The sequence below is a fragment of the Euprymna scolopes genome, chromosome 10 (assembly GCF_053919585.1).
Source record: "Euprymna scolopes isolate OS-2025 chromosome 10, ASM5391958v1, whole genome shotgun sequence".
In the NCBI taxonomy this organism is placed as follows: domain Eukaryota; kingdom Metazoa; phylum Mollusca; class Cephalopoda; order Sepiida; family Sepiolidae; genus Euprymna; species Euprymna scolopes.
In genome coordinates, this window is record NC_136491.1 from 92329141 (window position 1) to 92345661 (window position 16521).

A 16521-nucleotide genomic window follows, 5' to 3' on the forward strand; every position below is an offset into this window, starting at 1 on the left:
ACTGGAATTGGATGACCTGGTCCTATGACGCAAGTCGGTTTATGGGTCAGACGTTGAATGGAACAAAGTTCGGATGAACTTAAACCCTGACCGACAAAAAATGAAACCCGGGAATAAGATGACGTAATTCGGCCGCAAGTAAGACCAAATGCAAACATCAACAGGGTCAGAATGTGGGTCGATTACGTAAATTGGTTAACGGGAAAATTCATAAAAAGCAATGATAAACAAGAGTCAAGCAGTCAGAGAGTGACAGTCAGAGAGGGGAGAACAGACGACGCTCAACTGCCTGTCACAGTCGCAACCAAACCCTCTCCACTACATTATCTCCACCACCACCTCCACCGCCGTATTATGTATATGTGAATGTTATTAAATAAATCAAATTGTTTTATAACAAAGCGTCTCGTTATTCATAGATAAATTAACAGCGGTCATTCCATTCACTAGACGACGTACAACAATATATATGCATAACTGTCAAGCGAACTATCTCTCTATCTATCGAGATATTCAAAAATCTCGGATAGTTAGAATATAGATGGTGCTAACAAAATAGACGTCACGGCCATACCACCCAGTATATAACAGAAGAAGTCTCTAGTTTCTAGTAACTGTCTGACTGAAACATGCTCATGAATGTGTGGTGACATATTAATGCTTATGTAAAGCAAATAAAAAGTGTGTGTATATATATATATATATATATATATATATATATATATAAAATAAATTACTTGTACAAATGGAAATTCTTTTAACTTTCTTGAAGTTATACATTTGGATTTTACCGTCACTGGATTTTTTATCTTCCACCAGACTATCCATTCATGTGTAATCACCTTTTCCTTCACCATATTCCCTTCACTTTTTTTGTTTTCAGGTAAGATCTTTGACTTACTTGGTGTTTCATCAAATACTTCTGCATGCAAAATCCAATCCCGCATTTTGCTAATTCCTACGCTCTGATGAGAAGGAAAGTATTTCTTCGAAACTCCGCGGATTAAGGACAATCCATTTATCTAGTGTTTCCTTTTCAGATTAAATATGTTTTTAACTCATTTCAAAGTGTTTTTTTAACATATTTTATCAACTGTTTGCTTATATATATATATATATATATATATATATATATATATATATAGAGAGAGAGAGAGAGAGAGAGAGAGAGAGAGAGAGAGAGACAGAGAGAGACAGAGAGAGGGAGAGAGGGAGAGAGAGAGAGTATTCTAATATATTATTTGTAATTATAAAAGACCAGTTCGAAATTCTTTATATATTCCTAGATTTGGCATGAAGATTTCCGAGTTCGCAAGACGCAATGAAGAGGATTAAAGGTTACATTGATCGAAACGTTGCGAGAATAATATCCAAGATGAGAATAGAAGCTTGAATAATCTGAATAATATAAATCATCAATACTTATCTAAAAAATTTCGAAACATAACATGCATTATGTTCAAAATTAATTCCAAAAACTATTTCACTTTTAATAATTTACGTGACTGAAATAGGAATTAAGCATTAGTTATATCACAAGTTATCCTCTCTTGAAATCAAATGCGATTGAGACGAAATTATGCTTCAAATTCTGAACTGTTCTAAGGGGCATAACTCATTGACCCATATTTTAACTTAATAGAAATGTTTTTCTATAGTGATTTTATTGAAACGTCACCAACAACGTCAACAACAACATTCATTTTTTCCGTGTTAATTATATTAATTCAAGGTTAGTAAAATTCACTTGTCTTTTTTTTTTCTTTTAAAAAATGCGTTAAATGTTAATTGCAAGTTTTAAATTAACTGTGATTAAACCTTCTGCCTTTTATTTTTACAAATGTGTTATTGTTTGTTTATTTTTATTTTTATTTTTTGTTAATCCTGATCAGTATGCGTTGTTAATGTTTATGTTCTTAGGCTGACAGTAACACAACTATTTAAGTTTTTTTTTCTTCTTCTTCTTCTTCTTCTTCTTCTTCTTCTTCTTCTTCTTATTTTAATTAATGTAAAAAGAAAAAAAATGCGTTTTCTTCCCCGAGACGCAGTCGCAGTAGTACGCACTGAAACTTGTTGAACTCGATTAAAATACTTTTGGCGTGACATAACTTTCTTTTTGTCGTGATCACGCAATCAAATAGAAGCAATTAAATATTAATGGTGACAAAACTAATAAAATATCCATTAATTTTAAATTAAAAAGTGATGTTTATTGTTTCGAACAGGTTTGTCCCGATAATTACATGTTACCCCAGGCAGGACGGCCCCTATTTACTTGCATCCTCCCGCGAGGACAAAGTTAGACACGTGGTTTGTTTTTAATGTTGGGAAAAATTTATCTTCCCTTAAAAAGGCACTTTGAATTGAGACAAAAATAAAACTTGCTTATTCAAATTAGCACTTATGGCGGCAATTAAAAGTAAAGAAAATACTGAAAAGTCTGTAAGTACGTGATCGTTCGTTACAGAACGAAGATGTCATATTCCAAAAATTACGTAAAATCGATCAAGTATTTTTTTTTTAACTGACAAAATCAAGATTTACGATTTTTAGCAATTTTATTACTAAACTGTATTTAACATAAGGCTGATTTTTGACCTCGACATTTTCAATTTGAGTTGTCTCCCCCTTATTTATTTCATCATGCCCGACGAAAACACTACGACTTGTTTAGTCGAAAATTTTATTTCCTTAAAAAAAAAAACAAAAAAGAAAAAACTACTTGATTAAATTACGTGCTTTTTTGGGAATAATATGACATCTTCGTTCTGTAACGTATACGTACATCATCATACGAATTTTATGTATTTTTATTTTTTATTTTTTTAATTGCCGCCATAAGAGCCAGTTTGAATAAGGACCCTCCTTCGAAAAAGAAATTGGATGCACATGCAGAAATATAGATTGCACTATTTAAAAAAAAAATTTTTTAGACAGGCTTTGGTGCTTCTTCATTATTGTAATGAAATTCGAAATATTGAATTTCAAGTAAAACCAATTTAATTGCCATGTTGCATTGTTGCAGTAATGTAAGAATTCTCTTCTCGCCTGTTTTAGCTCCAAGACATTGGCAAAAAATTAACAGTTGCGACAAAGCATACTTCTAAAATTTGATGCAAGTTTTATTTGTTCGTCGTTGCAAAAAAGGAAATGCCTATTTTGCCTCTGAGTAGAGCTTGTAATACCTCGAAAGGTGATAGTCCATTTATCTTCAGCAGGAACTGAAATTTGGGTTCAGCACTGTTCAAAGATCGGATTAATTACAGCCGTTTGAAGGGGTTGGTATGATGGCTTCTGATGATGGATTCAATTTTCAACTAGTTAACATCAGAGAAATTCATAAAGCATATTTATTTGAAGGAATTTTCATTAAGACAGGTCAATAATTCTGACCATAAAAGTCTCTGGGAGAAATATATAATAATAAATTAGCCTAATCATTAAGGCTTTAACAATAAAGTCTCAAGGAGACGAAGAGTAGAGGCGCCAAATGCCTCATATCCAGAGAGAGTTAAGTTCTATGTTTCTTCAACGGCTGCTGTACCTGAAACTGAAAAAGAAAAGGCATTCAAAAACCTGCCAAGCCCATTACTCGGCAGTTAAAATCTAGATCAATCTGATTGGTTTAAACAAATACAGTGGGTGGCCAATCAGCCAAAGAAGGGCTTGCTTATAATTGTAGAGTTCTCACAAACTGCCAAGGAAAGGATGAAAAAGTAATTATTATTCATTACTTTTTCCTAATTAGAATATGAGGAAATTTAAAACTGCCAATAAGTAACAGGTAACAAAAGTTGTCCTAAAGGACTTGACTTTAATACAGTTTATTATCATTATTGAATTTAAATATGCGTCTGTCTGCTGTTAAATGAATTTATATACAATAAATCTAGTTTGTCTCGATCAGTAATTAACCATAAGAAAGAAAGTGACTTTATCTTAAGTCAATGACCCTAATTGAGGAATATAAGAATTTATTGTGACATTTTATCCACATTATTTGGACAACCCTCCCCTCCCATGGTGTCCTGCTGATTAACCCGGAAGCAACTGAAATGATACCAATTATCACATGAGTCACAGGACACTATAGGGCTGATTCATCATTAGCGACCGAGCAAGTAGGGCAGAGAAAAGGGGTTCTTTTTCCAAAAATTCTGCTAATGCAGACTCGGAATCACCTTTTACTTCCAAGGGAAAAAGATGTTTTAGTAAATAGACTTGTTCACACCCGTCTCTCAATACAAACAAGCTTTATTGTCATCACCGACAGTTTAAATATTTTGCTAGACTCCAGAAGGGTCAAGAATTATTGAGAGATTTAATGAACACAATCTGACCTACAGACACCTTCGGGGGAGGGGGGGGGTTCCTTATGTTGGCATCGACTTTTTTAAGTGATAACACGTAGTCGTTATGCCAAATATGTTTAACTTTGTTAAATTTGTTCCTTAGTTCAAGACAACAAAGAAGTGTAGTTCTATTAGGAGGATCTGGGCACAGTTCCTCAGAACCGTAATTGTTGATTAGCAAGTGGGGGTGATAGCCCGTTTGCAGGAAGTGGTTAGGGGTCAGAATGTCAGGACCTCTGTCCAATGTTGAAATAAATGTGAGCGGCCTATCAGTTACGGCTTTTTGCACATCTGAGAGGATGGTTAGGAATTTAAAATAACCAACCTTCCTCCTACCCATCAATTTTATCAAACATTGTTGAAAGGCCTTACACAATTCACTCAAAAGAATATAATTGTTCTTTCTGAAGGCTAGTAATAGGTCCAATAGTTGAGCTGTTAAATTGACTTGAGAGTAAACGGCATCATTGATTGAAGCACCCCTCCACTGACATTTTAGCGAACAGTTAAAGACAGGTCGGATCTTCATTGTTACCCCCACACTCTCCTTAATAACAGGTCTGTGGGGGATCTAGATGTAATTCTCATATGTTTCAGGTGGACCCGAAAAGGATTCAATTATTTTGCAGTCTTCATATTCTCTGAAAACTTGCATCATAAGGACTCTGCTACCCTCTGCATTATTTGCAGAGAAGGCACATAATTAGATTCTACTTTAGAAAATTTTTCAGAGTCCTACGTCAGATCAATATAATATTTACCATCCCTGAGTATGATAGCTTCTTTAAATTTATTTATTTTCTCTTCATCGCGGGAAGACAATCTATTGCTTTCATCAATTCCAGTGGAATCTAGAGAGAAAAACCTCTCAATTTCCTGGTTGACGTAAGATTCATTAAAGAACGGTTGAAGTGCATCCTCATCAGTAACAGTAGGATTCAGACACGCTATCAATCAAATAAGAATTGCATGTAGGGAGAGCATTTAACATTTTATCAAACGCCGGTAACTCTTTCTTAATATTTGAATTAAAATTTTAAAATTTGGACCGTTCACCGAAGGGAATTACGTACTTGGAAATCTTCCACGCAGTACCTCCTAAACAGTAATTAAATGGAGGTTATTTATTTGTTGAATTAAATCCAGACCCATTGTTTCATGAATAGCAGAGCCATTCAATTCCATGTATCCTGGACAAAGACAAAACCCCTCATTAGTCATTTTGACATGATTTTGTTGAATCTGTCCACATGGAAATTCAACTTCAGGTCGTTATCATATAGAGCAGAAAATAAAAACGGTCTTTGAAAACCCAATTTAAGAGAAACTTCAAGTTTCTGAAGTTTCAAAGAATTTGACCCAATAAGAATGTTTACTGGCATCTCAACTGTTCCTGGATTTAATTTTTCCCCGGGGACTTAATTGGTTTAAAACTGCCTGTGAAAAGAATGACCTCTGACTTCCCATATCTAACAGGCAGTAGAAGTAGACAGGGTGGTCTTTTATCCTCAATGAGATTTTAAAGACAGGAAAAATGCAGTTTTCCTATGCCACTAAAGAGGTATGTCCCACAAAGGATTTGGGACTCTCAGAGCACATAATAGAATAGTGGTTCTTTAGTCCACAAACAATGCAAGGGTATGGAAATCCCTTAATGCCCTTGCAATTAATTTCAGAGTGCCCAACAAGACACTTTGTACACAACTTAAGTTCCTTGGCCCTTTGAAATTTAGCATCAAAATTCTGATATTTGGTACAGTCCTTAACAGGTGGTCTGTAACCTTGCATAATTTACAAATTTTATTAGTTTCGACATTACTAGCAAGTGTTCTGAAGATATTCATACCCTTCACGTTTTTAATGGGTTTGGAGTAGGAACCGGCTGCCATATTGGACCTTGGTTCTGAAGAAGAAGCCGATGTTTTAGGCGGGCTATTTTCCCGCTTTGTCGCATCTAATGGCGCCGCCATAAAAAGATTCCAAATTGTTGAAACTATGTGATATTTGTCTTGTTTATCATTTCTCTTCGTACACTGTTTGGGAATTTTGCAAACAAGATATGGGCTGTCATAGCCCCAGACATTGAATTATCCAAAAGGAAGTTTGTACCAAATGACTTGTCACTTTCGCATAAGTCCAGTTTAACATGTTCAAAGTGGACCCGGAGGTGTTTTAATAGTGTAATACATCCTGGCTGAGGAATAATTTCCTTGAAAATTCGATTTTAATTTGGGTCAATTCGATTTTTAATCAAAGATGGATTTAGAAATCTCTGCTTTAAACACGTCAATGCCTGATTATAATTATCAGGAGTTATGGCTAAATTGGCAACAAGGAGCTATGTCTAAATTGGCAACAAGCCCATTGATTTTGATTTTAATAAAAGCAGCTTGTCTACCTTCCCTATGTTGGTCTAACAGAACTCAAACCTCCTAAGGAAACTTCGAAATTTGAATGTATCCAATGAAGGGGACCCACTAAAATTAGGACAGTCCAATTCAATTCTCATTGGTTGAATAGCAGTAGATTGTTTTAAACCAGATTCTTCTCGGTTAGACCTCAACTCAAGTAATTGTATTCTTACGTCAGAAGTAAACTGCACTGATTCTCAACAGTTTTAATCTTTCTTCAGTGGGAGATTTTAGAATCAACTGGTTGAACATGTCGTCCAACTTAGTTAACCATTTATTAACATCCAAAGAGCTCGATTTATGAGAGGCCAGTCCAATAGTATTTTCAATCAACCAGCCAAATGTGCTGATGATACGAAATTTCTTCACTTCTATCTGGGAGACCAGGTCCTTAGTAGCCATAGTTTAACAGCTTGAAGCAGAGAGAACAAATGACGGGTGAAAAAAAACAGACCAAGGCTTGATAAAGCCAGGAAAATATATTACAGAATTGTGAATGCTAATTGTTGACATTGCTTGTAGTGTTTTCGGATAATCTGATCATAATCTCATTGTTAATTAAACTTGGACAGGAGAACAGCTTCTATAGGAGGGAACCCAAAAGATTGAGATTTACAGAACAAACCAGGGTGCTTGTTTATATTTGTGATTTTTTTAAACCAACACATTTCAGGTGAAAACATTATTACGTACTTCCGTATCATGGCAAAATTAATATAAATTACAAAAAAATGATCCAGGAGAAAAATAGTTACAAGTAAAAATAGAATTTATTGAAATATTGAGTTTTATCATATGTTTTAATGTAAAAAAGTTATGCGACTAATTCAGTATGATAAAAAAGGAGATAGCCCTTGACTTAAGGGTCTGCCATTTGTAAACACGATATCAGAGGATGTAATTGTGGATGACTTTTTTTAATTAAAATACTTCTAGCACATCATCTACAGGGGTCATTTTTCGTAATTTTTATAATTAAAAACATTTCTTTTTGTATTTTGACTCCAAACAAGGCAGTACCACTTTAATGTAGGGGCTATTATCTGGGACATAATTGCTGGGATACTATGTAGGGAGTTGAGCAGCAAGATGTCTGTTTACATTACACTTGAACTTCTGCATGTCACTACAGTCGGGGAAGCAGGAACCCAGAAGAGAATTCCAAAGTCTATTAGTTCTGGGAAAGAAACTATTAGAGTAGAAGGCTTTCTGGCATCTGGTTATCTCTATTGTGTAGGGGTGGGATTTTGCTGCTTATTGAGTTTGTCAAAAGTATTTATGTCAAGGGGGTACAAGGGCTTGTAGTTCATCGGAGCATCTACCATTAAAATATTTGTAAATTTTAATTTATGCAGATTTCGTCTATATTATTATAGAGTTAATTTTCTATTGATTCTTATATATTATAAAGTTGTGATTTCCAAAATAAAAAAATATATCCATATGACTTGGGTGCAGAAGCTTGAATCGAAACTAAAACTTATGATAAAAAAAATATGTACATATATATATACTGCGTGTCAAATTATTAACGAGATAACATTTTTCTACCAGTTTCAGAAACTTACTGGTAGTTTTGTATCAAAAGCTTTGGAAATGTTGGTAATGCTGAGCTGCGCGTACTGTGAAATTTTCGTAATGTTCTGCACAACGTAAACAACTTGCCATCGTAATTGCTGAATCCACGGTATTTGAGGTGTGTCAAATTATTAACAAGGCAGTTTGTTTCATCAATGAAATGGATCGTAAAAATGGTTTGAGTAGTTCTTAAAAGAGTACTATTACAGAATAGCTAGCAAAAAGTAAAACTACCCTTGAAATATCGAAAATGATAGGAAGATACCATCAAATTGTGAAGAACTTTGTCAAGGACTCTATAAATGTATGTAAGAGAGCTGATAAATCTACAGTTGTTTCACACCGTTCTCTACTCCAAATTAAACATGAAGTTGTTAAGAACCGTGGGCAGACAAGTCGAGAAGTCTTTGACCAAGCCGGATTGAAGAATATCCCAAAATGTACTCGATGTTGCCCTCTGAAAGACGTGGCAAAGTCTGTTAAGCCTGTAACAAAGTCCCCATTAAAGCAACATCACATACAAAACCGATTGAAATGGGCAGAGGACCACATGAAAACAGATTTTTCCAAAGTTTTGTTTACAGATTAAGTGCGTTTCACTCTTGATAGCCGAGATGGCTGGAGCAAGAGATGGGTCCTAGATGGACAACATCTTCATCAGCATTTAAGGCGCCAACAAGGTGGTGGTGGGATAATGATTAGGGCTGGGATTATTAGAGGTACTTTAGTTGGCACATGGAAAGTCCCCAAAGTCAAATGCTTACATAGCTTTTTATGAAGGAACACTTTGAACCATAGCTGAAGAAGCAATGATTGATGTTCAGAAGAACTATTATTTTTATGCAGGATAATGCTTCTTTCACATGCAGCAAGCAAAAGCAAAGAGTATTTGCAACAACTGGAGTTCTGTGGCCTATGGAAGATGGTGTGGCCTGCGAATTCACTAGATTTGAACCTAATTGAGAACCTTTGGAGTATCATGAAGCGACACCTCTATGCAAGTGGACGCCATTTTGAGAGTAAAGATGAGTTGTGGGATGCTCTCCAAGAGGTATCGTGAGAAATAACTGTTGACGAAATCACAAATTTGACTAATTCTGTAGACCAACATCTTTTACAAGTCCTTCATAAAAAGGATCACATATCCCCTACTAATTATGTCAACGTAGAAATTGTTATGTAGTTATTGTGTTCTAAGCATTTTTCCTAGTTCATTTAATGTTTGAAAATTATTTCAATAAACAAGTTATGGGTATATTGTGTTTTTTCTTACTTTCGGTAATAACTTGACACACTGAAAGCAACAGATATTCCTCTCTTCTGCCATAGTTTCGCTAATATTGCTTTAAATACTTTTATTTTTTAACTGAAGTAGCTGAATAGTATTGTAAGCACTTTCTCAAAGTTTCATGGATTTTTATTCACTCGTTCCTTAAAAAAATGTAAACTCGTTAATAATTTGATACGCAGTGTATATATGTAACTTGAGTTCCTTAAGCTATAACCAAAACCAAAACTTATGAAGAATTTTTGGTAAAATTATTTATAAAAAAATAGATGACTTGAGTGCCATCAGCTGTAATCGAAATCGAAACCAAAATTTATGAAAAATTCTTGGTAAAATTATTTATTAAAAGAAATGGAAGGTCATAACAATTAAACGATAGTCACTCGGTAGAAAAAAATGTTAGCGTGGTACACAAAATAATACACACACTATTGTATTACTATATAATATCCTCTTGGCCTTTTGGGTCAAGATCAAAGTGTAGCATCTGTTCTTCAGATGCTGCACTTCATTTTCTTGTTCTCTTTCGGTGGAGGAGAAATCCTTCACGATTGAGACAATTTTTATTTTTGTACCTTTTTTCCACGTTAAAAAACGACCTTGGTGTCTAACTCTGTCCCGTGGGGAGGCATAGTAAATAGGTACTATATAAATTGTGCTACACATAAGGGAGGTAATTTTGTGGTGCGCTAAGGAAGTACCTAGTGTACAAGCTTTTTTTAACTCAACTGCTAAGTACATAATAATAAAGCTTTTGTGCAAATTATAATTTTTTAATATTGAAGTAAAACTGGATAAAAACCAACTTCTTAAATCTAATATATAAATGGGCGCACACGTTTGTGTATGTCCACGAAAGGCTTTTTCGATGGGGTTCTCGTGTCGGTTAGATTCTGAGAGCAGTTTTTGCATACTTCTCAGATTGTAATATCTCAGATTCACAAATGGACAATGTCTTTATCTTTTTTTTTTGATTGAGTTTTAAAAAATTCCCATCGTCCATTTCTCTCGGTTGTGCTGATCATGTTTGGTGATCTTTTTCGTATAAATAAAGCGAAACTATCCGAGCGCAACTGCCAACTCCCGTCCTTCCGGCTGGGTAGTATCTGTTCTGTAATTCGTGCTTGGTCAATGTAGGGGAAACCCTTCATACTGAGACAATTACTATTTCTTTGGATACTGCCAGATTGCCCTCTTTTTTTGGCCTAGTTGCTTTTCCCCAACATTAAAAACGACCTTTGTGGGAGGTTTAAAAGCAACGCCATTTCTGCAAGTCATCTTTTTGATTGACTATGTTTTATTTGAACGCTTAACACTTCCGGTCGCGTTATGCGTAGCGGTAAGACGTCAGGTTTTCTTTCACTTTCTTTTCTGCCTTCGCGGGTTTGAGCCTGCCTGCCTACTACCACTTTTTTTTTTTTACACCTACAAACACCCAGGCAACACCGGGCACACAGGCTAGTAATAAATAAAAGAAATAAAGTTGATTCACTGAATGATGAGAAGAAAAATTATTAAATTATTATTAACATGGAGGGCTAATTGACCCTAATCTTAAGTTTGGGAAAACATGAAAAAGTTGTTTCATTCAATGTAACTACTAACTGATTGTTCAGCTATAGCCCAGCCATTTTCAGTCTGTTTCGTAAATTGCAATCATAAACATTCAAGTCGATATGGGTCCCAAAATTTTAAATCAAAGTGAGTCTTTATTGCTTGGATTTAGAAACTGCTCTTGCTGTGGTTTTAACTGTTACTATTGGCGCAAGTAGTCAGAGTTTAGTTTATTTATTGAGTTGTGTCTTTGCATGGGCAAGCATTAAAAATGTTATAAAAAAAATAATACACTGGAGTGAACGGGCGCATATGTATGTTGGGTGTAAGTGCAGAATTCAAGTTAATTAAAAAACTAAACTGCAGAAAATTTTTTATAATACATGTACATGTTAAGGAAGGAAAATGTCATATTCTAAAAATCACATAAAGGGATCAAGTAGTTTTTTTAACTCACAAAATCAAATCTTATGAAGAAGCGATGTTGTCTTGATTCGACTTATTTAATAAAGTGGTTACTTCCCACTTAACAACCTCTCCAGAAATAAGAGATCAAAATCAGCTTTGTAATGCCTACATTGATTAATCAATGCCTCTGTTCAGTCTCAAGAGACAATGGATACCCCCCTGTAAGGGTAGCTGCACATGTAATTGTGAGGCAAGGGTTGCACAATACTCTCCTTGAATCCAGTGACAAGAAGTGAAAGACGACTGGAAACAATGCCAAGATAAGCAGAGAGCACATTCTCAAATGGTCACCCATTTTAGTACTGACCAGGCTCAATGTTGCTTAACTTTGGTGATCTAACGGGAAACGCTGTGTCAACATGATTATGCCATATAATGGCTATAATATACTGCTAATCACTTAAAATAATTTTTTTTAATTATTTTCTTAGTTAAAAAAAGCATGTAATCAATTTACGTGATTTTTGGAATATGACATTTTTGTTCCCTATTATGAAGATTTTTCTGTAATTTTTTGTTTTATTTTTAATCAGGTTGAATTCTGAACATGCGTCATGTGTTATCTTGATCATGTTTGGTGATTTTAGGCCAACCTATAGGACATCTGCCGACAATGACACACTGAATCCCAGAGATAGCAACAAGTACATAAGTCAGTTGTGATACCTTTGCCAATGTAGGTATGTGCCAAAAACTTACCTGAGTGTTACTTCTTCATATTGTTTGAAGTATTTTCGAAGTAATGTCATGGAAATGTTCATAACTCAAAAACTGTTTATCTAATTAGGTTGAAATTTTCATTTTAATCATATTTTATTAATTAATTATGTATAGAATTTATATATAATATATATATATATATATATATATATATATATATATATATATATATATATATATATATGATTTTTTTTTATCTAGTAAAAAAGCAAATTTTAAAGGCAGTGAAGAAAGTGTGGTAATCATAGAATCTTAGGTTCTTCTTTGATATTGCAGTGAATTTGAAAAATTGAAATATTGAATTTCAAATTAAACCAATGGTATCTAATTAATTGTCATGTCACAATAATTAACATATCCAAATATTATGAAAAACGATAAGGTAGAAAGTTAATTATTAATGAAAATAGTTTTTGAAGATAATCAGCGAAAATTGAGTTTTACAAAAAAAGAAGAAGGAAAGAATGAAACTGGAAAGTTCTAATTGTAACAAAAAAGCGATAAATATTTTCTGAAAACTGGAAATCTGTGGTCAATTTAGCAAAACATAATTATCACGAATTGTCTTTGAAAGCTTTCATTAATAATTAATTTTCTACTTTATCGTTTTTCGTAATTTTCGGATATTTTTTATTACTGCGACATGACAGTTTAGTAGTTACCATTGGTTTCACTTAAAATTCAATATTTCATTTTTCGAATTTCGCTATAATAATGAAGAACCGAATCTTAAACCATGGGTGCTCTCCCCTTGATGATTAAAGAGAAGGAGAGTTTGACAAAAAAATGATTTATTATGGAAATGATTTTAAATAGTTCATTAATTAATGTTTTGTCTTATCTATTTATTATTATTGCTTTGTAATGTCATTATTTATTATATTATTTCTTTATTAATATATATTTTATATTAATTTAGTTTTATAAATGTGATTGTTTTTTAATTAACGAATTAGTTATTTTTCATTTTAAAATTTTAAAAAATTAGTGTATAAAAGTTTGGGGCAGCAAAAACATGGTTGAAATGTGTAATGTTATCATATATCGAGTAAAAAATTTTATTAATCTAACATATAAAATTAAGTCAGATTCTCAAAATTGGATGTGGATACCCTTTAAACAAACATATCGATATTTGATGTTAATTGACAATTTTTTTTTCTTTAATGTTTAACTATGTTGTTAAGAAAAAAAAAATTATTTCGATTTCTTTTTTCCTTTTTTTTGTCACAAAATATTTGATCTAAGGAGAAATATTGTTAATATGGCTGCCATCTTTATTATCAGCAAGAACTTTTAGATAAAATGGTCACCTTCATCCCCAACAACAAATTCAGCTACTTATAGTAAACCTATATAGTACTTCATTATCACATAGATTATTTTTTATTTTTTTATTGATTATATTTAATATAGAAACAGATGTTGTAAATGCATGGCCAGGTATGGCTAGTCAATTAATAAATATTCCCCAAATTTCAGTTTCTTTGGAGTATTTTAAAGGGGTTTTAGGGGGCATAATATGGATGTAACATCTCCTTTGTAAATTCAGATATTTTCACATTATATTTGATCTAAATTCATTAAACATCAAAAGCTAGATTCTCTGACTTTCAAGTTCTTAAGACCCCTTAAGCTTAGGCCTTTAATTTTAAACATTTTTAGAATAAAAATTATGCACTTTGATAAGAATAAGAATTCTAGTTAAGAATTCAGTATTATATCTTTTATATATTTATTTTCGTAAAGGAAATATACAAATAGTGAAAAACTGTTCTGTTTCAAGGATTAATTTTACCTGTCCTGGGACGAGTGTTCGTCTGGTTTTCTTATATAAAACTAGTGTCTAAATTTAGAATTTCCCAGAATTTCAAAGTGGAAGAAAAAAGATTTTTTTTCTTTTATCTTATCTCGTGTTATGACTGTGCACTTTGTTAATAATATTTAATCAATTATTTATATTTTTATACATTTTCGATTATATAAATATGGACATAAACAGAAAGTTTTTAAAGTGGTGCATCTGAAGAACAGATACTACACTTTGATCTTGGCCAAAAGGCCAAGTTAGCTCTAGTAGTAGACCCACCACACGTATCATGGTTCAATTGTGCTCTAAACAGAAATATTCATTTTGAGCGTGCTCTTGTCTTATCAAAGAACCTATTGTTGATATTATATGCCATGCTCATCTGCTTGTGCTGTGATAAAACTTCTCAAATGCACATGTGATGTGAGGCTACACAAGGGTGTTAAGGTTGGTCAAAATCGGACTGTTCCTTCTTTAATCGGATTTTTTTCAGTTATTGATTTTTGATACTTATTGGAGGTATTCTGATACAAAACCTATCTAAAAACACTCCCAGGCGCATAAAGTACATTTGTGTGAAATCTCATAAAATTTGCCCAGCCATTTCAAAGTTCATAGGAAACCGACACACACACACACAGTGGCCTTTACATATAAGTCTACATTGCACTGCCACCCTAATATTTTGATGAAATTTTAATAATGTGATCATTTTTAATTTTTTCCGGCATACTGAGTTTTGTGATGATTACCCCCATCCCTCGAATTGGGTAGTCTGGTATCACTTCATCATCATCATTACCATCATCCAACACATGCCAGCATGTAAAGTACATGTTAAACTGACTATGATGATGATGATTCCGTGGTTGCAATTGCTCCCAGGTTCGCTTTTTCTACCCTGGTCGTATCTATGGGTAAAATATATATATCAATATATCTATAAAAGTGAACGTGTGTGTGTGTGTGGCTGTCTGTGTGTATACATTTCCCTACCAAACTACTCTGTCAATTTATAGTCTACAGACTCGAGATTTGATATAAGGGATTTGGGAAAATCTCTTTAATCGGTTTTTGGCCAGAAATTTGTCTGTCAAGGGGTCAAAGTTCAACGATTTGACCTTTGAAAACTCTACCAAACTCCTCTGCCAATTTTGGGTCTGAACACTTGAAATTTTAGATGTAGATTACTTGGACATGGATCAAACTTTTTAATTTGATTTGAACACAGAGCAATAAATGTTAACAGGTCAAAATTGGGGTCAAAGTTTTAAAAAATTTGACCTCTGCGGTCTCTACCAAATTACTCAGCCAATTTTAGGTTTAAACATTTGAAATTTTACATACAGACATAGCTTTTTAATCGGTTTTTGGCTGAAAATTTTGCTGCCAAGGAACTAAAGTTCAAAGGATTTGACCTTTGCAGTCTCTAGCAAACTGTTCAGCCAATTTTGGGTCTAAACATTTGAAATTTTATATAAAGGGTATTCAGACATGCAGCAAACTTTTTAATCAGTTTTTGCACAAAAATTTGGCTACCAAGAGGTCAAAGTTGAAAGAGCTGACCTTTGCAGACTCTACCAAAGTGCTCCGCCAATTTTTGGTCTAAACACTTGAAATTTTAGATGTAGGTTACCTGGACATGAGTCAAACTTTTTAATATATATATATATATATATATATATATATATATATATATATATATATATATATATATACACATAAAGTTATGAACAGTACATAGGGCCCGAGCAAAGCCGAGCTGATCTGCTAGTGGTCTTTGAAAACTATTTCCATTAATGATTAATTTTCTACAATATCGTTTTTCATAATTTTTAGATGTGTTACTAATTTCGACATATCAATTAAGTAGATAGCATTGGTTTATTGTGATTATTATGTATGTGCATACTCTGAAATGTTGTGTGAAAACTATTTTCATTAATAATTAATTTTCTACAATACTGTTTTTCATAATTTTTGGATATGTTAGTAATTTCGACATACCAATTAAGTAGATAGCATTGGTTTATTGTGTTTATTATTTATGTGTGTAATCTGAAATGTTGTTCGAAAGCTATTATCATTAATAATAAGTTTTCTTCAGTATCGTTTTCCATACATCTCATTCAATCTCGGACAACACCGGGTCTTCTGCTAGTATATATATACATATATATCATAATTTAGGAATTTAAAATTTGTGATTTGAAAACGTTAAATTTCAAATATAGGAATTTTATTTGTTGCAAAACAATACAGTATAGTAAAATATATTTCCTTAACCCATGAGTCTTCGATGTTTATAATCTCAGAGGAAAAATATTACCAAATATCATA

At 33.2% G+C, this 16521-nt stretch overlaps 1 protein-coding gene across 6 annotated transcripts in view; it reads left to right on the forward strand.

Annotated features, from left to right (window-relative positions):
• Positions 1-269: 269 nt before the first annotated feature.
• Positions 270-16521, forward strand: part of LOC145286132 (biotin--protein ligase-like) — a 69588-nt gene continuing 53336 nt past the window's right edge. Inside the window, exons 1-3 of one of the 6 annotated variants that reach the window (XM_080134842.1) lie at positions 274-883; positions 1287-1732; positions 12185-12331. Coding sequence is in view for 1 of the 6 variants with exons in the window: in XM_080134847.1 (XP_079990973.1) it covers positions 831-883 (53 nt within the window). In the remaining 5 variants the exon portion in view is untranslated. Of the gene's footprint in view, positions 884-1225; positions 1733-12184; positions 12332-16521 lie in introns of those variants that run through there. The other 5 variants (XM_080134843.1, XM_080134840.1, XM_080134847.1 and 2 more) reach the window with 5 other exon arrangements.